This window comes from Excalfactoria chinensis, chromosome 11 (genome assembly GCF_039878825.1).
Source record: "Excalfactoria chinensis isolate bCotChi1 chromosome 11, bCotChi1.hap2, whole genome shotgun sequence".
NCBI classification, from domain to species: Eukaryota; Metazoa; Chordata; class Aves; order Galliformes; family Phasianidae; genus Excalfactoria; species Excalfactoria chinensis.
The window spans coordinates 3,905,072-3,922,812 of record NC_092835.1 but is presented as its reverse complement, the minus strand read 5'-3'; the positions used below and the strand labels follow the sequence as shown (position 1 = coordinate 3,922,812).

Genomic DNA, 17,741 nt, shown 5'->3' with positions numbered 1-17,741 from the left:
ACCCTAATAGGTACCTTAGTACAACAGGCACAAACACTTCTCATGTCTGATAACTCTCTGAATTTTGTTGTTTTTTTTTTTTAATGTATTTGAACAAAAATGCTACTTACCCAACTTCCTTTAGATCTCAAAGGTCTCTGCTTTTCATTTAGAAACACGACCACGTGGGCTTTAAAATTCTACAGCTTAGGAAGATGTTCATGAAAATGGATTGGCATTTGAGACCGTTTCAGAGCCAAGAAAGCTTGAATTAATGTAGGCTTGCAGTATGAATATTTCACTGCTACACTTGCATCTCTGTCAAGAGTAATTCAAATAGGAATTTTATACAGCACAATGTTCCTACCTTGGCTACGAAGCTGGAGGTCTGACTTTGACAAAAAACCCAAACACCACATGCATTTCTATTTATAAAGTTGGAAATACAGATGGATATTTCTGAGGATCCTATCGTAATTCTAAACGCCTGCTGGTAACTTTGGACACAGGCACCTTTAGAAAGTAAGACTGGGCAGGTTTTGAATTCTGCCTTGTTTATAGTAACATACCATGAATGCTGCTTTTAACATTGCATTATAGAAACTCCTCATAGATAAGAGCTGATTATGCTAAAAGTGAGCAGTTGGTCATACCACGGCATTTCAGTAGCTCACCTATCCACCAGCTAAACATGAGCAAAGCACCCAGATCTGAAGACAATAAACTAAAACCTGTCATATTACAATCTTCATAGTTGATGTTAAGCATTTTCAGAACACAGATGAACCACCTTTCCTCCCTCTTACACTCCAAAACCATGGATTTTCTTGGAAGCTGATGAGAGTCCGCTCTGCACAAACACACACCTTGCCACTCGCATTCCCAGCCATCCACCAGGACATGACGTTAAGGACCCATGTATAGCAGAAGGCACTTCAGCTGCACAAAATTACCCTCCATCAGACTGAACAGAACCGTGCAGTGCAACAGAACACACTGCATTCAGACTCAACCAAGCAAGATGTCATAAAACGTTTACCTGAGCCACAGAGAGTTACGAAATTACCCCAGAACTCCTTTACATGATATCACTGAGAACTCCACTTTCCCTCAAGGAACGGCAGTTGTGAAGAATATGGCTGCTGATGGTTCACCAGAAGACACCTCCCTCAACTATCCAGCACAGCTATGCAAAAACTCTGCATTGAAGAAACGTATTCTCATAGAGGGGAATCATTTTCCTACTAATAAGCAAGAAAGAATAATGGGATACATTGAGTTTCTCTTGTGATGACCAACAATAAATCATTTCTTAGCTCAGGACATATCTTCCATGGGAAGAAAAATGTCTCGCCATCATTAACTTCTTTTCAGCCAGTGATAATATATGATCAGATTTTAAGTAATTCAACCGGTTGCATTTAATTAGCTCTGAAAAACTATCCCAGATCATGAATCACAGACTTTCCACCTGTATGAGGCTTCCTTACTAGGTTAAAAGTGTATTTCTCTTTCCACATGCAATCCATCTTGAATATCTAACAAGGTGCTACTGATATACGGATTACAGTTCATATATCACACACACAAATACAGACATGAGACTTTCTTCATATAATTGAGTTTCATGTCTTGTTTTCACCGAGCTGTTTAAAAAATAATAATGGGAAAAAAAAGAACCCTCAGGTCCATGCTGGGATGGTCACTGCTTGAAGAATCTGTTAAATAGTAGCTTTCTCCAGAAACTTATCACCAGGGACGAGTAATTGAGACATCTAGATGAGGAAATAAAGTAATAGAGAAAATGACTTTGATTTGAAAGCTAGAATGCATTGACCTGCTGCAATTTTAGATAAAACCACACTGACTTTTCTCAGTTTCCCAGAGCACTGACTAAAGGCAGTGACGTTTGGGTCCCAGCATTGCTTCAGATGCTTTCGTTGCACACTGAACAGAAAAAAAGCTCAGACAACCCATATTCGGGGGCATCTGCAGCCAGCACAAAACAGGATCATTTCTTCTATCCAACTGAATTAAGCATAATTGTTTTTTTTTTAACATTAAATTAGTTAAACCACAATAATTAACCACCAAAAAAAAAAAAAGACCAACAAAAATCAGTTTTTATTAGCTCTCCAAACATGTTTCCGAAGCCGTTATTATGCTTCTATGTTAAGACCAAGATAATTATAAGTTCGGAATTTTTTGGTTGGAAAAAAAGAGATAAGATTAGCAAACTTCTTTTGGAAGACAGAAATTAAAAGGCTCACAATCTGCTCAAGTGTCAAACTGGAAACGTTGCCCAATATTCGCCTCGCTGGAGGAAAAGCTTTGCTCTAAACTCCTATTTTTAAATATAATATGCTTTATAAAAAAAAATTAAATTAAAAAGAAAAAAAAAATGGATTTTGTCTCTGTTCTTTTCCCAGCTTATTTGTCAAGCAGTTAAAAAAATAACTATGTTTCTGCTGAGTGTTTTTTTCATTTTCATAATAAAAATAGCAGCAAAAGCTGGACTGCCTCACTGGATTGGATTGGACAAAGCTCATCTTTACTGCAAATACTTATTTTAGATGTTATCGTAAAACATAAATACTGTTGCTATTGATTGCACGTTGACACTCATCCTAGTTATGCACAACATTAAAAACAGCTGGTGGGCTTAATATCCCACACGTCAAAAGCTGCTTACAGAGGGAAGGATGTATGACATCCATTATATACACATCCACTTCAAAAAACGCTTGTTATGTGGACAGCAGAAATTCCAACAAGAACGGACTCAGATTTACAATTCTATCCTTTATATAAAACAGCAAAAACTCCAAACAATCTTCAGTTCTTGGTGCTATATTTGGTAGGCAACATTTCTGTTAGCTCCAGTTGTGCAGCTGACATTAATCCTGAGGTTTTAAGAACATTTTCCTAGCTTTCATGGGTCTCGTGTTGCTATTCTTCTCTTCATCTTCATCTTGGAGAACACGCTGGTCTCTTTTTCTCATGAATTTCTTCCCTATTGTTCCCACCAGCGTTTCATACCTGTAAACATAATTAAAACACGACGGTTCTTACTACAATCAGAGAGAGGTTCAACGCAGGAAATCATAAATGCAATCAGCAATGTAACTATTGTAAAAAGCCTAACACTGGAAGTTTAAGAAGCTCAAGTGCGACGTGATCACAGATTAAATTATTATTCACTTTGATCGTTTAGGATTTTTAGCAATCTGGAGCTAAGGGGGAATTAGCATAGAATACATGGATGTCAAAAGGCAAGTTTCTTTTAACCCTGAAAGTTATGGAGATCCTACTGAACGAACACCAGAATTCTTCAATAATCAGTTCTATGAAGTATCAAACACTGTTTTTCTTTTTCTTTGTTTGCTTTTTATGTTTCTCCTCCCACACATAACTCCATAACACAGGACATACTTTATGACATAATCAGTACTGATTAGGAATAACGTACCTTCTGGCCATTTCTTCATCAGACACATCAGCCTCCATTCTACCATCCTCTTCAATTTCTTCTTTCTTGTTCTTAGAGTTAAATTGGACCATTAATTTCTGAAAAATGAAGCAAGAAACAGCTTAAACATGCAACCCTGAAAAAATATCAGCTATGCTGAAATAGTGTCACTGCCAGGAAGAATGCATAAAAGGCAGGAATCAGTTTTGATACTGCTTTCCTTCATTTGCAGTACACTGTTTAGGCTATAGCACAGGGCTACAAGAAAAGGCAATGTGCCTTCTTGTTGCTAAGCTGAGTTTGATTTGTTTTTGAGAATAGAGGCAACACAGAGACAGTTTTGTTTTTTTTCAGTGAGCTGCACTATTCAAGCATCCTCAACAGCACGGCAGGCATCTTCAGGACACCAGAGATTTAGATTCTAATTAATTTTTTCATTGTGATGCCAGTCTTCGAAATAGTTTTGTTACAGTGGAAAAATATCTGCAAAGATCTACAATAAACTACCAGTAAAAACTGTGAAGCAATGATAGGCCTGGTCAAAGCGAAAGCAAGTTCAAAATAACTCAAGGAATGTCCCATTAAATAACCTTGCATGGCCTTCTGCATGCCTCTGGTTTTGTACTTTCATCTTCTTGTTTCAGTAATAAAATATGTTACGGCTGAACTATTTCAGTATGCACGAGTTCTATCAGCATGAATCATGCCAGAAAGAAATGAAAGACCCTCTTTGCCCAGAATTTTTACTTTGGAACCTCAAGCTCTTACTTATACAAGAGATGAATAAACAGGGTTGAATGTTCATAAGACTGGGTTCTGCATTAAACAGCAGCAGGAACAGTGAGCTATCTTTCTGGTGAGCAGCACATGGAAGTCTCCTGAACTCAAGAAAGGAAAATCTGCAGGAGTCACATACTTACTAACCACCAACACAAGGAGGTAAGTGGCTCCAGTTTCTCAGATGCTGCACTGATCAGCATTTTGGACAAAACCAGTTTTCCTATATAAGGATGATGCTGCAAAGGCTAAACAGCATCGAGTGTGAACACCGAAGTCCTCATTCCTGAGAGCTTCAATCCTCAAAAGACAATTAAATAGTACCTCAATTTCCGGATTGAATCCTTTGAAGGACATTCTGCCGTAAAGTAGATCCTCACATGGCATAAAGCTCCTCTCTTCTATTATATAGCTCCTGCATGAAAGCCCAAACGCAGCAGTTGTCAAACAGTGTGCTTTAAGATAATCAAATTAAACAAATGCAAAAAGCATTTGCTGTCTTCCCCCACACAAATAAACAAAACTGAAGTGTATTTTATACCATCAACTACTTTCTGAAGATTAATTGCTCTGATAAATCTTTCAATACAAAGAGCTTGGAGTGCAAAGGAATACTGTTTGCCAGTAAAGCTGTGCCAGTTCCACAAGCAAAATTAACTCTCCTGACAGAAAGCACTCTTTGCTGGTATGATTCCACCTACATTAATGCTTTTGCCAGAATAAAAATACCACATAAATATCACTCTCCAGGTGGCATTACTATACCAGCAAAAGCTTCTAATGAATTTTTCATTGTGATGTTAGATCTGGTATTATTTGAGTCTATCAGGATATAAATGTGTAATTCTCTGTTCAGCAGAGAAAAATTTTCCCACTCCCCCTTCTTTTTTCCCCTTCTTTAATGACCCTGGAAAGAAAAGAAACATGATCCCAAACCATTCATAATAAATACACTGGATAAAAGTACTTTCTCAAACCGTTCCATTCTTTTCCTCTCACACATATTCATCCATTCCTTCAATCTCTTCATTTGCCATTTAAAACAAGCTCCTACAACTACAGAAAATCATGCTGAAGGGACCAAACTCATTCTCCTACCTCAAGGCAGGATTAGCTAAACATGTACCACAAACAGCACAGGTCTACCTGACCTGTCCTCAAAAGGCTTCCAGAGATGAAGAATCCCACCTCCTTTAGACCATCTCTTCCAATAGCCTCATTGTTAGAGAGGCAATATGCAACCTGAACCTTCCTTGGTGCAGCTAAAGCTCAGATATCTCTCTGTCATACACGTTAACAGCCACAGACAATAGCTTATAAATGACCTGATTCGGTTACAGTTAATTTCCTGGACCACAGCTTTTTATAAATTATATGTTTTCCTATAGAAGAATTTTGTTCTCTTTTTAAAGGACAAAAGTATTTTCAAAGTAGTTCCCTTGCTACTCAAAGCACCCTTCTATTCAGCAGGAACGGACATTCGCTTCCCTATTAGCTAAGCCCTCCTTTATTTTTGCTTCATCCATTCTCCCTCCTTTTTCAAAAGCAGGATTTGAAGTGATCTGTGCTCAAGATGATGGAACTGTCCTGAATGGACCCAACCACGTGACTGGATTTCAAGTTACTCGCACAAAGTTTCAAACCTTTTTTTCCAATGAAGGGAAAAAGCAGCAATGAATGAACGTGTCCCCGCCTGAAAGAAACTAATTACATGCATCTAGAAGAAAGGGCGAGTGAAAGAAAACAAAGCTTGAAGAAACGAAAGTAGGTCAAACTCTGGATTGTTTAACCTTGAGAATGTCTCTGAAAAAAAACAAAACAAAGCTGTACTTCCAGTCTGCTACTATTTTTCTCTTATTTTAATTGGTTCGTAATATCTCCTGGGTAAGAAAAACAATTAGATTCTGTTTGCACTACAAAACAATCCAATGGCGATAAGAGGTACAAAAGTAGAAGCCTTACTCTTTCTCCTTTAGGTCTGGTAAATCAAGGTACCAGTGTTCGTCGCTAATTATCTTCTTTTCCTCTTCATCGAGTTGTTTTTTAGTTTGTGAGTCCAAACCCCTTTGCATGAACTAAAAAGAGAGAGAAAACTTCAGGCTTTTTGAGTGTGTTCAGGCAGGCAATAATTACATGACAATTATCCATTACATACTATTTAACAGTCGATACAAGCAGTACATGCTTTTTGTGATCCTCTCTGTGTTTGGGAGAACAGAGCAGAAGCAAACAACTGTGGGTCACAACCATCCACTGGAAGTCAACAGTCAGCCACATCCATACTAGGATACAAAGACATCCCTATGAGCTGGGATCCCTTGGGGCTACAGAAAGCCCCTCAATAACTGCACCTGGCAGCAGGGCACCATTCACACTGATACAATTTGCAGCAAGAGTGTATACACACTGATGTACACAAATTGCTTTGCGGCAACCCAAACAAACCTGTATGTGCAACAGCACAGAGGAATCCTATATCAATGAATCTTACCTCTCTCATATAAGAAGCATCATTTCCGTGTTTAGCTAAGCCTGCAGGCTGATAGATAACACTACTGGGGCTCATCTGTCTCTTGAACATTAGCAGAGACTTGGACACATTTTGTTCGGTTAGAGTGGACTTGGCTTGGGGATAGAACCCAAGAAGCCATCGCAGAACATTTGTCTCCCTCAAAAGCCCTGCATTATTGAGCTTATTTGGAGTACACAGGTGATACGTGAATGCAATATACATCACATCAACACCCACACCTTCTCATCTTTACAGAAAGCCCAGTCAAAATAAAACAAACCCCATCATAAAAGCTACATCACTAGCCATAGTGCTAGTGTCTCATTTCCCATTATATTTTTATTTGCATTCATTTGCACAAGATCTTTAATGAAAGAACAAATTGACTTCTGTTTTCAAGTCAACCCAAAATATGTCAAAGCTTTCCAATTAAAATTACAGTATCTGCTTGAGGAAAATGAGGGAATCTATCATGTGGAAAACCATATTGCTCAAGGAGATTGGTTAGCCAGTCAGAAGCCTCAACAGGAGAAATTCTGCTACAAGCACACAATTAAATAATCATTTCACATTACATTTTAAAGATTATGTTCCTAAAGATTACTACAGGAATAAATAGATTAAAAAAATGTGATTGTATTTATCTGTAAACACACGTGGATAAATTAAAGATACATCAGTGTGGGTAGATGCAGAGTATGTACACCAGCAATTGTGTGGCTATTTGGCTGAGCTGGGATGTGGATCAAGCAGTACAAAAACCAGTTTACAATCACACGACTGTTATTCTAAAAGCAGGAGCCATCTTTTGACATCAAGAGGTGAGCACATGCACTCTGCATCTCCCATCTCATCCACACCTGCAGAGGCAACTGCTAAAAGATTATTAAAGCATCTGTCAACAACAAGACCTGCAGAAGGGAAGTGCTGAGTACAAGATCTGTGTACAACCTTCTCAAAACCTACCCAGCCCTTTTAAGCTGGTTACTGCAGGTAGAATGTGTTTTGTTCCCTCTGTGCTTGAATTCTAGCCTTTCATTAGCAGCACCTACTAACTGTGGTTAATATTTCCCCATCTTACTGTATCAGGGTCTATTGTCACTCTATGTGGCAGCTAAACATCTTTCATCCAGGTGTCTAAAATATGGCCCCACACGAACGGAGGGAAAACATGCACAACGTTAAGTAAAACAAGCAAGGCAGCACAGAGACCCATAGAATCATAGAATGGCCTGGGTTGAAAAAGATGACAATGATCATCTCATTTCAACCCCCCTGCTGTGTGCAGGGCTGCCAACCACCAGACCAGGCTGCCCAGAGCCATATCCAGCCTGGCCAGATTATCAGAATATAACGGGGTATCACTTCAAAAGAAAGTTAATGGTAAGCCAACTTTTACAAGATGTTTTCTAGCAATCAAGACTCAGCCATCACAGGAGGATGCACTTTACTGAATTAGGCACTGAATTACACAACGAGATTCATAACCTGTAAATCCACCTGACCTGAGATGCACAGCTGCAGGCATGGTGGGCTGGCCAAGGGAACACCAACAACATACGTGTGTCTATGGGAAGGAGGGGGGGGACTGAAAGGAGGTCCAAGAAACATAAGGACAAGGGACACAACAAACAAACCCTCTCTGAGTCAGTTCATTGTAGCATCCCGTTGCTGAAGAGCCTGCGGAGAGCCACCGCAGCCCGGCGTGAGCGCGCTGCCAGGCCCGCCCCATCCGCTCCCAGCGACCCCGCAGCCAGGCCCGGCCTGGCTTCCCTTTACCTCCCGTTCCCGCAGACCGGCCGTCAAGCCTCCCAGCTGCCGCCCCGCACCTTACCTTCATGCGCAGGAGGTTCTTGGACAGCTTCGTTTTCACCTCCCCAGCCATGGCGGCCGCGGCGCTGCCCGTAGGCCGCGCTGGATCCCCACGCTCGCGTAGCGCCGCGGCCGCGCACGTTGGGGGAGGAGAGGCAGGAGGAGGCGGCGGCGGCTCGGCTCCACCCTCCGCGTTCCGGGCCGGCTGCTGGCGGCGAGGCGCGGCTGCGAGGCCCGGCCCATAGCCTGGGGCTGCGGGAGGAGAGGGCGAAGGGCGCATTGCGGGTGCTTGAAGGATGAGCTGGATGGAGCCGATTTATAACGGGGTGGGGGGAGAGTGCGCTCATGAGCAGGGGTGTAAATCGGGATGAAGTGATGAAGTAGTAGAGGAAGCCGAGGTTGTTTGTATGTATGTATGTATGTATCAGTGCTTGTGCATGCTGTAGGCTTATGGTTTTATCCATAATTTTCAGATGTTTATAACTGTAAAAGGAAAAGGTTACAAAAATCTTTCTTATATTGTCATTTGGAGACCGCTTGATTTATTCAGCTGTCTTTAAAAAAAATAATAATAATAAGCATTGGCTTCTGCTTGACTTGTGTAGTCAAATATGGTTAAAACAGGAGAGCAAATAAATCTCAGGATACTGCAAAAACCTTCACAGCTCTGTTGTTCCTGGGTGGGTGGTTTTGGAGTTCACACTAGGCAATGCCATCTTTAGGCTGCCGGGCTGGGCCCTGCTGTCCTGATAGGGAAGTTTTGATGAGGAGCTGCCAGCTGACACCCAGCAACCAGCAAGCACCACAATTTCTGTATATATCCTCATAAATCAGATTTCTGATGCCTGGTTTGACATTCGGCGCATAAACCAGGCAGTAAAGTAATATGAATGAGAGTTCAGTGTTCAAAACTGTAATGAGCCAGTGTGCTCGGAAAGACAATTTGGGAAGGAAAGTTCCCGTCTATGGTCAAAGTGAGCTTGAAGAACTTTTGAAGATTTATGCTCTAATGGAGTCCACGAAAATGTACAATGAAGGGCAAAGCATTACTGCAGTGGGAAAGAGGGAGGAGGAGTAATCTGTATCCAAGCATCTTTACTACGCAGTTAAGCTCAGAGGGTTAATATAACCACAAACACAAATGAGCCACGTCCACTTCAAGGGCAATCCATAACGCTGGGTAGAAATATTTAATTTCCACATAAGCAAAGCAGCTTCATCTCCAGGCTCCAAAAATGAGCTGAAGGTGCTCGTGAAGTTCAAGGCCCAAATGAGAAGGTCTGTGTGACTGCGGGATCTGTCCCGCTTCATTTGACTCCCCCTGTTCATCATTAAGAGTTTACAACCCTTTCCAACAGAAAGTAAGATGGGAAAAAGTTTGCAGTTTTCCCAAACACAAATGTGCATCAAAGCAGGTTTGTATCTTAGCAAACAAACGCCTTTAGTTTGTATGACAGCACAGTGCCTCCATTGGCTCCCCATTTTTGGCCTTGTTTTCTGTTTTCCATGCGCTCTAATAGCGCATTTGCTTTTTGTTGATCATTGCACGTCGGAGCCTTGCATTTAATTGCGTGGCCTTCAATGTCACTCAGGGCATTTTCTGAGCAGTTTCAGTTAATTTATAGTCCGGAAACGTACTTCAAATGATTCTTTCTAAATACATTACTCTGCACCCATCAGCACATCTCCAGCTACTATGCCTGGTTTCTGTGGTGCCCTTTGTGAAAGCTTTTCCCCATTCCTTGCACATCACCCTCTCCTGCCTGCGTGGCAACATTTCATCAGTCCCTGCAGCCCCTTTCTTAAGCAGCCACTGCATATATCAGCAGCGTGATACCTTTGATGTGATACCACCAACTCTTTAATCTTTGGGAGCTGAGCCTAATAATTTAAAACGGTGTGCAGGAGCGCTGGGAGTGAATGGTGCGAGGGGTTTTGAACTCTAATGCAGATTACTCTGGGTGCTGCCTGGGTTGGCATCCACAGCCTCGGACCTGTGGTGTCCCTATGATTGTTGGGGTCTTGGTGCCATACTGTGGGCTCGCAGAGGTGTGCTGCTGGTTGTCTCGTGTTGCTGGCACATCAGCCACGTGCGGGCAGGCGAGGAGAAGTTGTTTTCCTGTAAATGCAGTGCAGCCCGCGTGATGTTTATTTAGAAAAGTGGAGGTTGTAAAAAGCCTGCCATGAGAATTTGATCTATTTCGGCAGTAAAAAAGCCTGAAGGAAATTTTTGGACTACATCCTCCCATAGCTGGAATCGGATGGGGAAGTTATAGATAACAATCAGCTGCCTCGTGGAGCAGATGATACTGTCTGGTAAATCTGAAGACACTCCATTGATTATAGGAGAAAGGTTTATGATTTACTGACGGTGGTGGAGGCAGGTTGGAAGAATCCGGCCCTGTAATGATGCCTGCTTGTGAGATGCAGTGAGGGCGAGGAGCTGAGGCAGAAGGGACAATGCTTAGGGAAGACACAAGGCCATTGTACGCAGCACTCAGACCCCTTTCCCCAAGCTCTGACAGCTGCACAGCACCATTGCTTTCAACCTGGAAACCCATTTCTTTTTCAAAACGAAAATGCTTAGGGAAGCAAGTCGGAAGAGGAGCTCCATCTCATCAAACATGCATTAAGCAAGCAGATGAAACATTTTTCTTCCTAGGAAGTGTAGTCCCTTCTCTCTCCAGTAATTACAGAAGTCAAATCAAAGTTGTCGTTAGCGTTATTTAAGAGTTAATCTCTCTTGAAACAACACAAGTGACAGTTGTGAGCTGATCTCGTGCCAGTGGGATCTAATCTGAGAGAACTCATTCGTTGCATTTTCTGCAACCTTTTATTTATTCACCTGCTTGCAGTCCTGTGATTTTAGCACCAAGCCGATATCTCAGGCCTTACACCAACCCACTCAATTTGTTATGAGCTGATTTTAAATCCCAAAGCACCTTTTTACATATCTCAAAATACTCAAAGCCTTTTATGTTGTTTTTTTTCCCTTTCCCCTGCAAGTATCAGAAGTCTGATAGTCTGACAGGTGAGTCATTAACTTGTGTCAAACTCCTCCGCCGTGCTGCCAGCGAGGACGTTATGCGTTCTTCTCTGTGAACAAGGGAAACAAGGTGTAGAGCTGCCGCAGGTGTGTTTGCAAACCTGAAAGAAGAATGCAGAATGCCGTGTGGGACTGAGTGGCATCAGAAACGTGCTTCTGTACCTTGGTGCTCTGCTCAGAAGCAGTGTGAAATACTCCGAGCAGCAGAGATGTGTGGTTTTGAGGCAAGGAGACTTTGTTTTTATCTCCCTTGCTCCCGCTAATGCATGCGGCGTATTGACAGCTCTGATGGCCCAAGGTGGCCGGAGATTTGTTACCATATTCATTCCCTTTGATGCATGCATGTATAACCTGCTGGCCGGTTTGCTTTGTACCTAATGCTCAGAGGACGTGGGTTTGTCACAGCTCTCAGCTGCAGCATGTGGCATGGCAGATCAGGCTGCACTGACTCATCCTTGAAGCCTTTGAAGTCCACTTTCTGGCAGTGGCACCGGTGGAGGTGGCAGCTGACACACAGAGTGACTTCAATCCCTGCCCCGCTAACCCCAAGGTTTCCAGTGGCTGGGCAGAGAATGCAGCTCAGCTCAGATAACGTAGGTAGGGCAGCTCATATTGTGGAGATTTCCTTTTCATAGCAATGTATGTGGTCTGAAAAGGTGCAAGTTAAAGACGTGTAGCAAAACAGTTACAAAACTGTTCTCCAGAACAACCCAGCTGTGCTTTGATAAAAAAAAATAAAGTGCCAGTTGTCAGTTTGGGAGAAGACAATTAATTCTAAGTGCTTTTGGCTGTCCCAGTGGCAGGATGACCTTTATGTGAATAAATACAATAATTCCTTTTTGATTACAGAAGGAAGCAGCTTGATAATGGTAGCTCCCTATTTCCTACCATCACCTGAAGTGCGGGGGGGAGCAGACAGAGGTCTGTCGTTCTGCTAAGCTTAAAAATTTGATCCTGTGATGCAATGATTTAATATATCCCATTGCTAGGAGTCAGAGCAGAGAGAGTGACTGCAGGATGGAGCAGGGCATCCTTCTCATTGCGTTCCTTTAAAAACTGAGCAGCTTTCAGCTCTTTGGATTTGATGGAATCACAATTAAAAGAGAAAAGGAAAATATCACCTTCCGTTTGTTAACTATAAAAATGCAATCTGGCAGTGCTGCTGGTGGTTTGCTATTTCCCAGGTCAATAAATGGCTCCCCTGACTTTAATAAACATTGATGCTGCAGGCTTGTTCTACAGTGATTGAACCTTTTTATAGTTTCAACCGCTCTCACATTGCGCGAAAGCCTGAAGATTTTTTTCTTCTCCTTCTCTTTTTTTTTCTTCAGGAGGGTTGGTTCTGATTGATTAAATTGTCATTTTCTGAGTTAGTTGCTGAATTATAACTTGGCATTTTTAACCGTGTGATTTGTTTAAAGAGACAGCTTTTTGATACGGAGAACCAGCTGAGAATTTTTAAGCAGCAAAAGCAAATTTCACTCACTTTGTTCTCAGCCTTTCATCACCGCATGACACACACAGAAAAGCTCCTGAAAACAATGTAGAGGCTGTGATATAAAGAGAAGGTTCTTAGATTCATACTCGTTTCTTCTTTATGTCATCATAGATCTGATGGTATTGTATTGCTTTCGATTAGTACTTGGACACCGCTTTGTTGTTAATGTGTTTCTCCTTCCAAGGAGAAGGGGAGGAGTTAGAGATGCAAATGTGAGTGCTTCCCGAGGTGATATCAACAGTAAGTGGCAGGACTGTACTTTGGACCAGCTGATTTATCCCCTAATAAGCACAGTGGATTTCCTCACACTAAAATGTTGGGCTCTAAGCACTCCTAAGTCAAATAACAACAAGGGCTTCACCCGCATCCAGCCCATGCCTAGTTCAAAGGAACACAGACCTTGTAAGTCTTTAGATACTGAGAAAATCAAATCCATGTGATGCATTCACTCTTTAACTGGCTGCCGCTTCCTTTCTCTGTGGTTAACTACTTGGTTTCAAAGCCTGATCGTTTTTTTCTCTCCTTTCCTTCTTTCTCCCAATTTAATGCTGAATTCCAGACAGTAAAACCAAAATGAATGAGACTCGGATAAAAATAACACGTATGTGCTCAGAACGTGTTTGGAAAGAAGGGCCAACAAAGCTGTCTTGTACAACATAACGGGGTATCTTTAGCTTTTCATTTACAGTGCCTGCAGGGGAAATGGAATAATCCAATGGGCTGAATATGGGAGATCTTACATTTGTTCTCTGCATTGTTACCCTGGTTGGACTCTGAAACTGTGCTTAGCTGTGGAAATCTCAAGACGTCAGTATGAAATACTGAAGTCCAATTATACTTCTGCTTGTACACTTTCCTCTCTGGCCATTTCAGCATCTGCTCTGAAATAATAACTTACGACAGCACAAAGCTGAATTTCAGCAGTGAATTACACCCCTGGCCTCTCCATTTAATTGCATGATTCTGCAACTGAGCCACAATTTGTCTTGGTCCCTTGGATCCTTTTTTTTTGGCCTATGTTTCTGTGTTTTTATACCATTCATTCAAAGCCTTAAAAGTGTTCAAAATAGGTGCATGGGAAGAGGGAAGGTTGTAAGACAAACATTTTGTCTTACCAATCAGCAATTCCTGAAGACTTTTCACTAAAAATACAGTGCAGGAGTCACTGATTCTGGGGAATGATGTGCTGCAGGCTGTGGATGCTTACCTGGTTGTCCAGAAGAGGAGTCAGGAGGCTGATTTGCAGGTCACAATTTGAGCCAAGGCCTTTGTGGGATGGTCATTTTCTCCCATAGCATCAATAGTGGAAGTGGAGCCAAGGTTGAGGACAGGTTACTGCTCTGGGGGCACATCTTGTGTTCCTAACATGCTTATATTCAGCTGAAGATTTCAAAGCAAGATGCTGACGCATGAGCAAATGTTGAATAACAAAAGGCATTCTTCTGCACTTATTAGAAAATACAGCACGGTAACATTTTCAGGGGAGTCACCTGAGTTCATTTCAAAATCATCTTAAGGCCAGTGTATAAGGCAGGGAATGAGCTCGAACATGAAAAAGAGTAAAATAATCATTAAAGCTTTAATGATTTATATCATAACATTATGAAGTAGCACACTTTACTCAGTACAGTTCCTCAATGAATATTTTCCTAATTTCCATAAGTAATTGACCTCTCATTAACAACTCATTAGAAAAATTGAGGTGATGTGACAAATGCAACCCCCCTGCAACTGAGACTGCCTGTGAATAAATTACTGAAAATGGATGGTTTCAGAATGAAGGACAACACAGGAAACTTGCTTTCTCTGACTGCAGAAGATTTCATTTACATCTGTAAAGTAAAACACATCAGTGTGAATATGTATAGCTGCACACTCAACAGCTTTGTATCCGTGTGGCTCATGGCTGATTTTCTAACGCAGTAACCCTTCTTGTATTATTCACATTGAAAATAGCTGCACAGGAAAAGAAATTAGGCAAATAGTTCATATATATACATATATGTATTTGCAAATTGTTGGTTCAACTACAGACTCCAGGGCTGAAAAAATGATGTACTAATTTGGAACGTGGGCTAAGGATGTGACTTAGTTTTTAAGGAACTAAATAAGTATCGACCAGCACTGCTCATTGGCTCCAGCTGAGATGTGGGACCTACCTGTAGAACAGGACCACAGCTGAATTCCTGCCCATGAGCAGCTGTTTCAGAAGAGAGTTGTCTACCTTGTCCTTCCTATAGCCGCTATTAACCAGCACGTGAATGTTAACAAGCTCAATAACAGGTTTTGCCCATTCAGAATTGTTAACTTTAATAACCTTCTATATCTATCTTCTTAGGGATCAATATATTGATTTCAAGCTAGTTCTTCATCACTGTAATATGGAGAAGAGTGAGGCTGATGTTTAACATAAGACTTTAAGAGTCCTGGATGCTCCTGGAGAAACCTAGAAAAAATCATTTCTTTTCCAGTATGGCCCTTAAAGTCTTGATGCATATCTGAAATGTATGTGACAGTAATTCAATTTATAGGTTCCACGGTTGTGGCAAAGCTACATAAAGATGGGAAAGGCAAAGAAATTCCAGTCTAAAAGTCTGGTGCAACAGAGATGAGATGAACTGATGTACTGTCCTGACCTTTTGCAGTACCAACTAGAAGACTGGGGTGTCTGAGGAGGATAAAGGCAATGGAGAGCTAATGTGAAACAATGGAAAAAGCTGGCTCAGGGCTGTCATGTCAAAAAGACCAATGGGAATCTCACTTCTCCTCATTTGGGCAATGTGTCTGCTATCCGGTTACCCCTCCCACAATTTCCTCCCTCCCCATCTGAATTCTCCTGCAATGGGCCATTGCATATCACCATCTCAGTGCAGGTGACAATCTGTTTGGCTTTGCCAACCAAACTGCAGAAGAAAGGAAGCACTGAAGCAGTCGTGAGGAATTTCCTATTGTGGAAGAAAAATGCATTTTCAAAACCTCACTCGGAAAAATCCAGCTGCTTAGCTTCCCAATTGAAAACAAAAGGTTGAAAAGAGATGATGGGTAAACAGTGAGGACTGATGGGTTGCACCATGCCATGGGGCTGTGCCAAGTGACTAGTTTTGTGTTACTGCTCCCTGTCTCTTTATTCTGTGGATTCTCTAACTCCTACTGGTTGGTCTCAGCCCAAATGTAGAGTAAAATCTCCTCTCCAATGGGTTTTAGCACCTCTTCCCAGATCCATGTCTGAACTGCGTTGTGAGCCTGGATAGGAAACAACGTATGAAAACAGGAAGCTGAGGATATGTTACCCAAACATCTGTCTTGCATTCAACTTCTCTAGGATTTTTGGGATCGCCATAGAAACAAAGCTTTTGGGGTCTCGGATAACCATTACAGTGGTGTAAACCATCATAATGATGTTTATTATCAAATCTCTCTGCACAGTGCTGCGTGCTCCTCATCAGAGCCCACCCCTCCCACAGCTACATGCTCCTGCGCTGCACTACAAGGATGAGTCACAGGCAGGGTTTCTTTAGGATTTAGAAATACGTTTGGATTTCAGACAGCTGTGGAAAATATGCATACTTCCTTTTATACCCATACACTACTCAGTATATTGCTTTACATATGGGATCTGAATCAGTAATACTAAAAGCCTGAAGTTGAAGGAAGAGCAAAATGTGCTTATAAGCATGTTCCTTGATAAGGGGATTCTTTTTATCGTTTGTTCAATCATTTTGTGCGCATGAAGTACCTGATATATTGCAGGATGGAAATAACACCCCTCACTAGAGAAAATACTTTGTGGAAATAACACCCTGACAGACAGTGTTCCTTATGGGGTCTGAACTGTAAAGGAGTTGTAATATTAGGCAGAATGAGAAAACAAGAACGTTCTAATTACAACTGCAAACATGGTTTCCAAACTTGCAGTATCAGGCTGGCAAACCTGCAGATATTGAGGAACTCACCAAAACTGCCTTGGGAAGGCATGATAAATAACACCAAGAAAACAGCTATTTTTTTAACTGTTGTTGCAACATGACTTCAGTTGTTGTATGCAAAATGGTTTAATGTCACCTTAATTCCAGCTTGCCTTGTGAAAAATGACACTGTCAATTTGATACAGAGGTAGAACATTGAAAAGTGCAGTATTTCTTCTAATAGGCAAGAGCTGACATAGACTGAACGATGTGTAACTGTACAAAACTGACCCGAATGTGAATTCCAAATGAAATTAAAAATATTGCTCTACGATTTTGCAGGGCTTCTTTTCTGTCTTTCTGTGTTTGCTGGGCTTTGCTTATGTTTTGCTACGTTTCATTTCAGCAGCAGTGTTATTTTTCCCTCATCGATAAAAGCTAAAGGCTAAATATTGCAAGGCGTTCGGTGATGCCGGTATACATCGGAACTCACTTGCGCAGGGATCACTTATCGATGTTTCATTTGCAGTTCTTAGGAGGGCACATCCCATTTTCCTTCTAACTGCAGTAAGCTGGAAATGAGGGAAATGCTAAAAATGCTGTGGGTGATTCCATCCCTTGCTCATCCCAGCTGCTTAGAACAGCTCTCTGCACCCACAGGGATGGGGCCCTGCTGGGATCCCACAGTGTGTATCATCACAGCGAGCTGGGACAAGCTTTGGGTGTGAGGGCACCATAGGGAA

General features: G+C 41.7%; 1 protein-coding gene across 1 annotated transcript; it reads right to left on the bottom strand.

Moving 5' to 3' along the window:
* Nucleotides 1-299: 299 nt before the first annotated feature.
* On the bottom strand, nt 300-8,820 carry MPHOSPH6 (M-phase phosphoprotein 6). The gene is made up of 5 exons (XM_072346435.1): nt 8,572-8,820; nt 6,188-6,300; nt 4,550-4,640; nt 3,449-3,546; nt 300-3,018 (listed from the first exon to the last, which is right to left on the bottom strand). Exons 1-5 carry the CDS (start codon nt 8,620-8,622, stop codon nt 2,877-2,879), a joined length of 495 nt encoding a protein of 164 aa, XP_072202536.1. The 5' UTR covers nt 8,623-8,820; the 3' UTR covers nt 300-2,876.
* Between the last annotated feature and the right edge of the window lie 8,921 nt (nt 8,821-17,741).

What these genes read in the sequence shown, in the direction of transcription:
- MPHOSPH6 (XM_072346435.1), bottom strand. Translation starts at nt 8,622, where the DNA reads ATGGCTGGGGAGGTGAAAACGAAGCTGTCCAAGAACCTCCTGCGCATG. An exon ending in CCAGACCTAAAGGAGAAAGA is followed by an intron (nt 4,641 to 6,187) that starts GTAAGGCTTCTA and finishes GCTTTCATGCAG; the next exon opens with GAGCTATATAATAGAAGAGA. An exon ending in GATGAAGAAATGGCCAGAAG is followed by an intron (nt 3,019 to 3,448) that starts GTACGTTATTCC and finishes TTATGTTTACAG; the next exon opens with GTATGAAACGCTGGTGGGAA.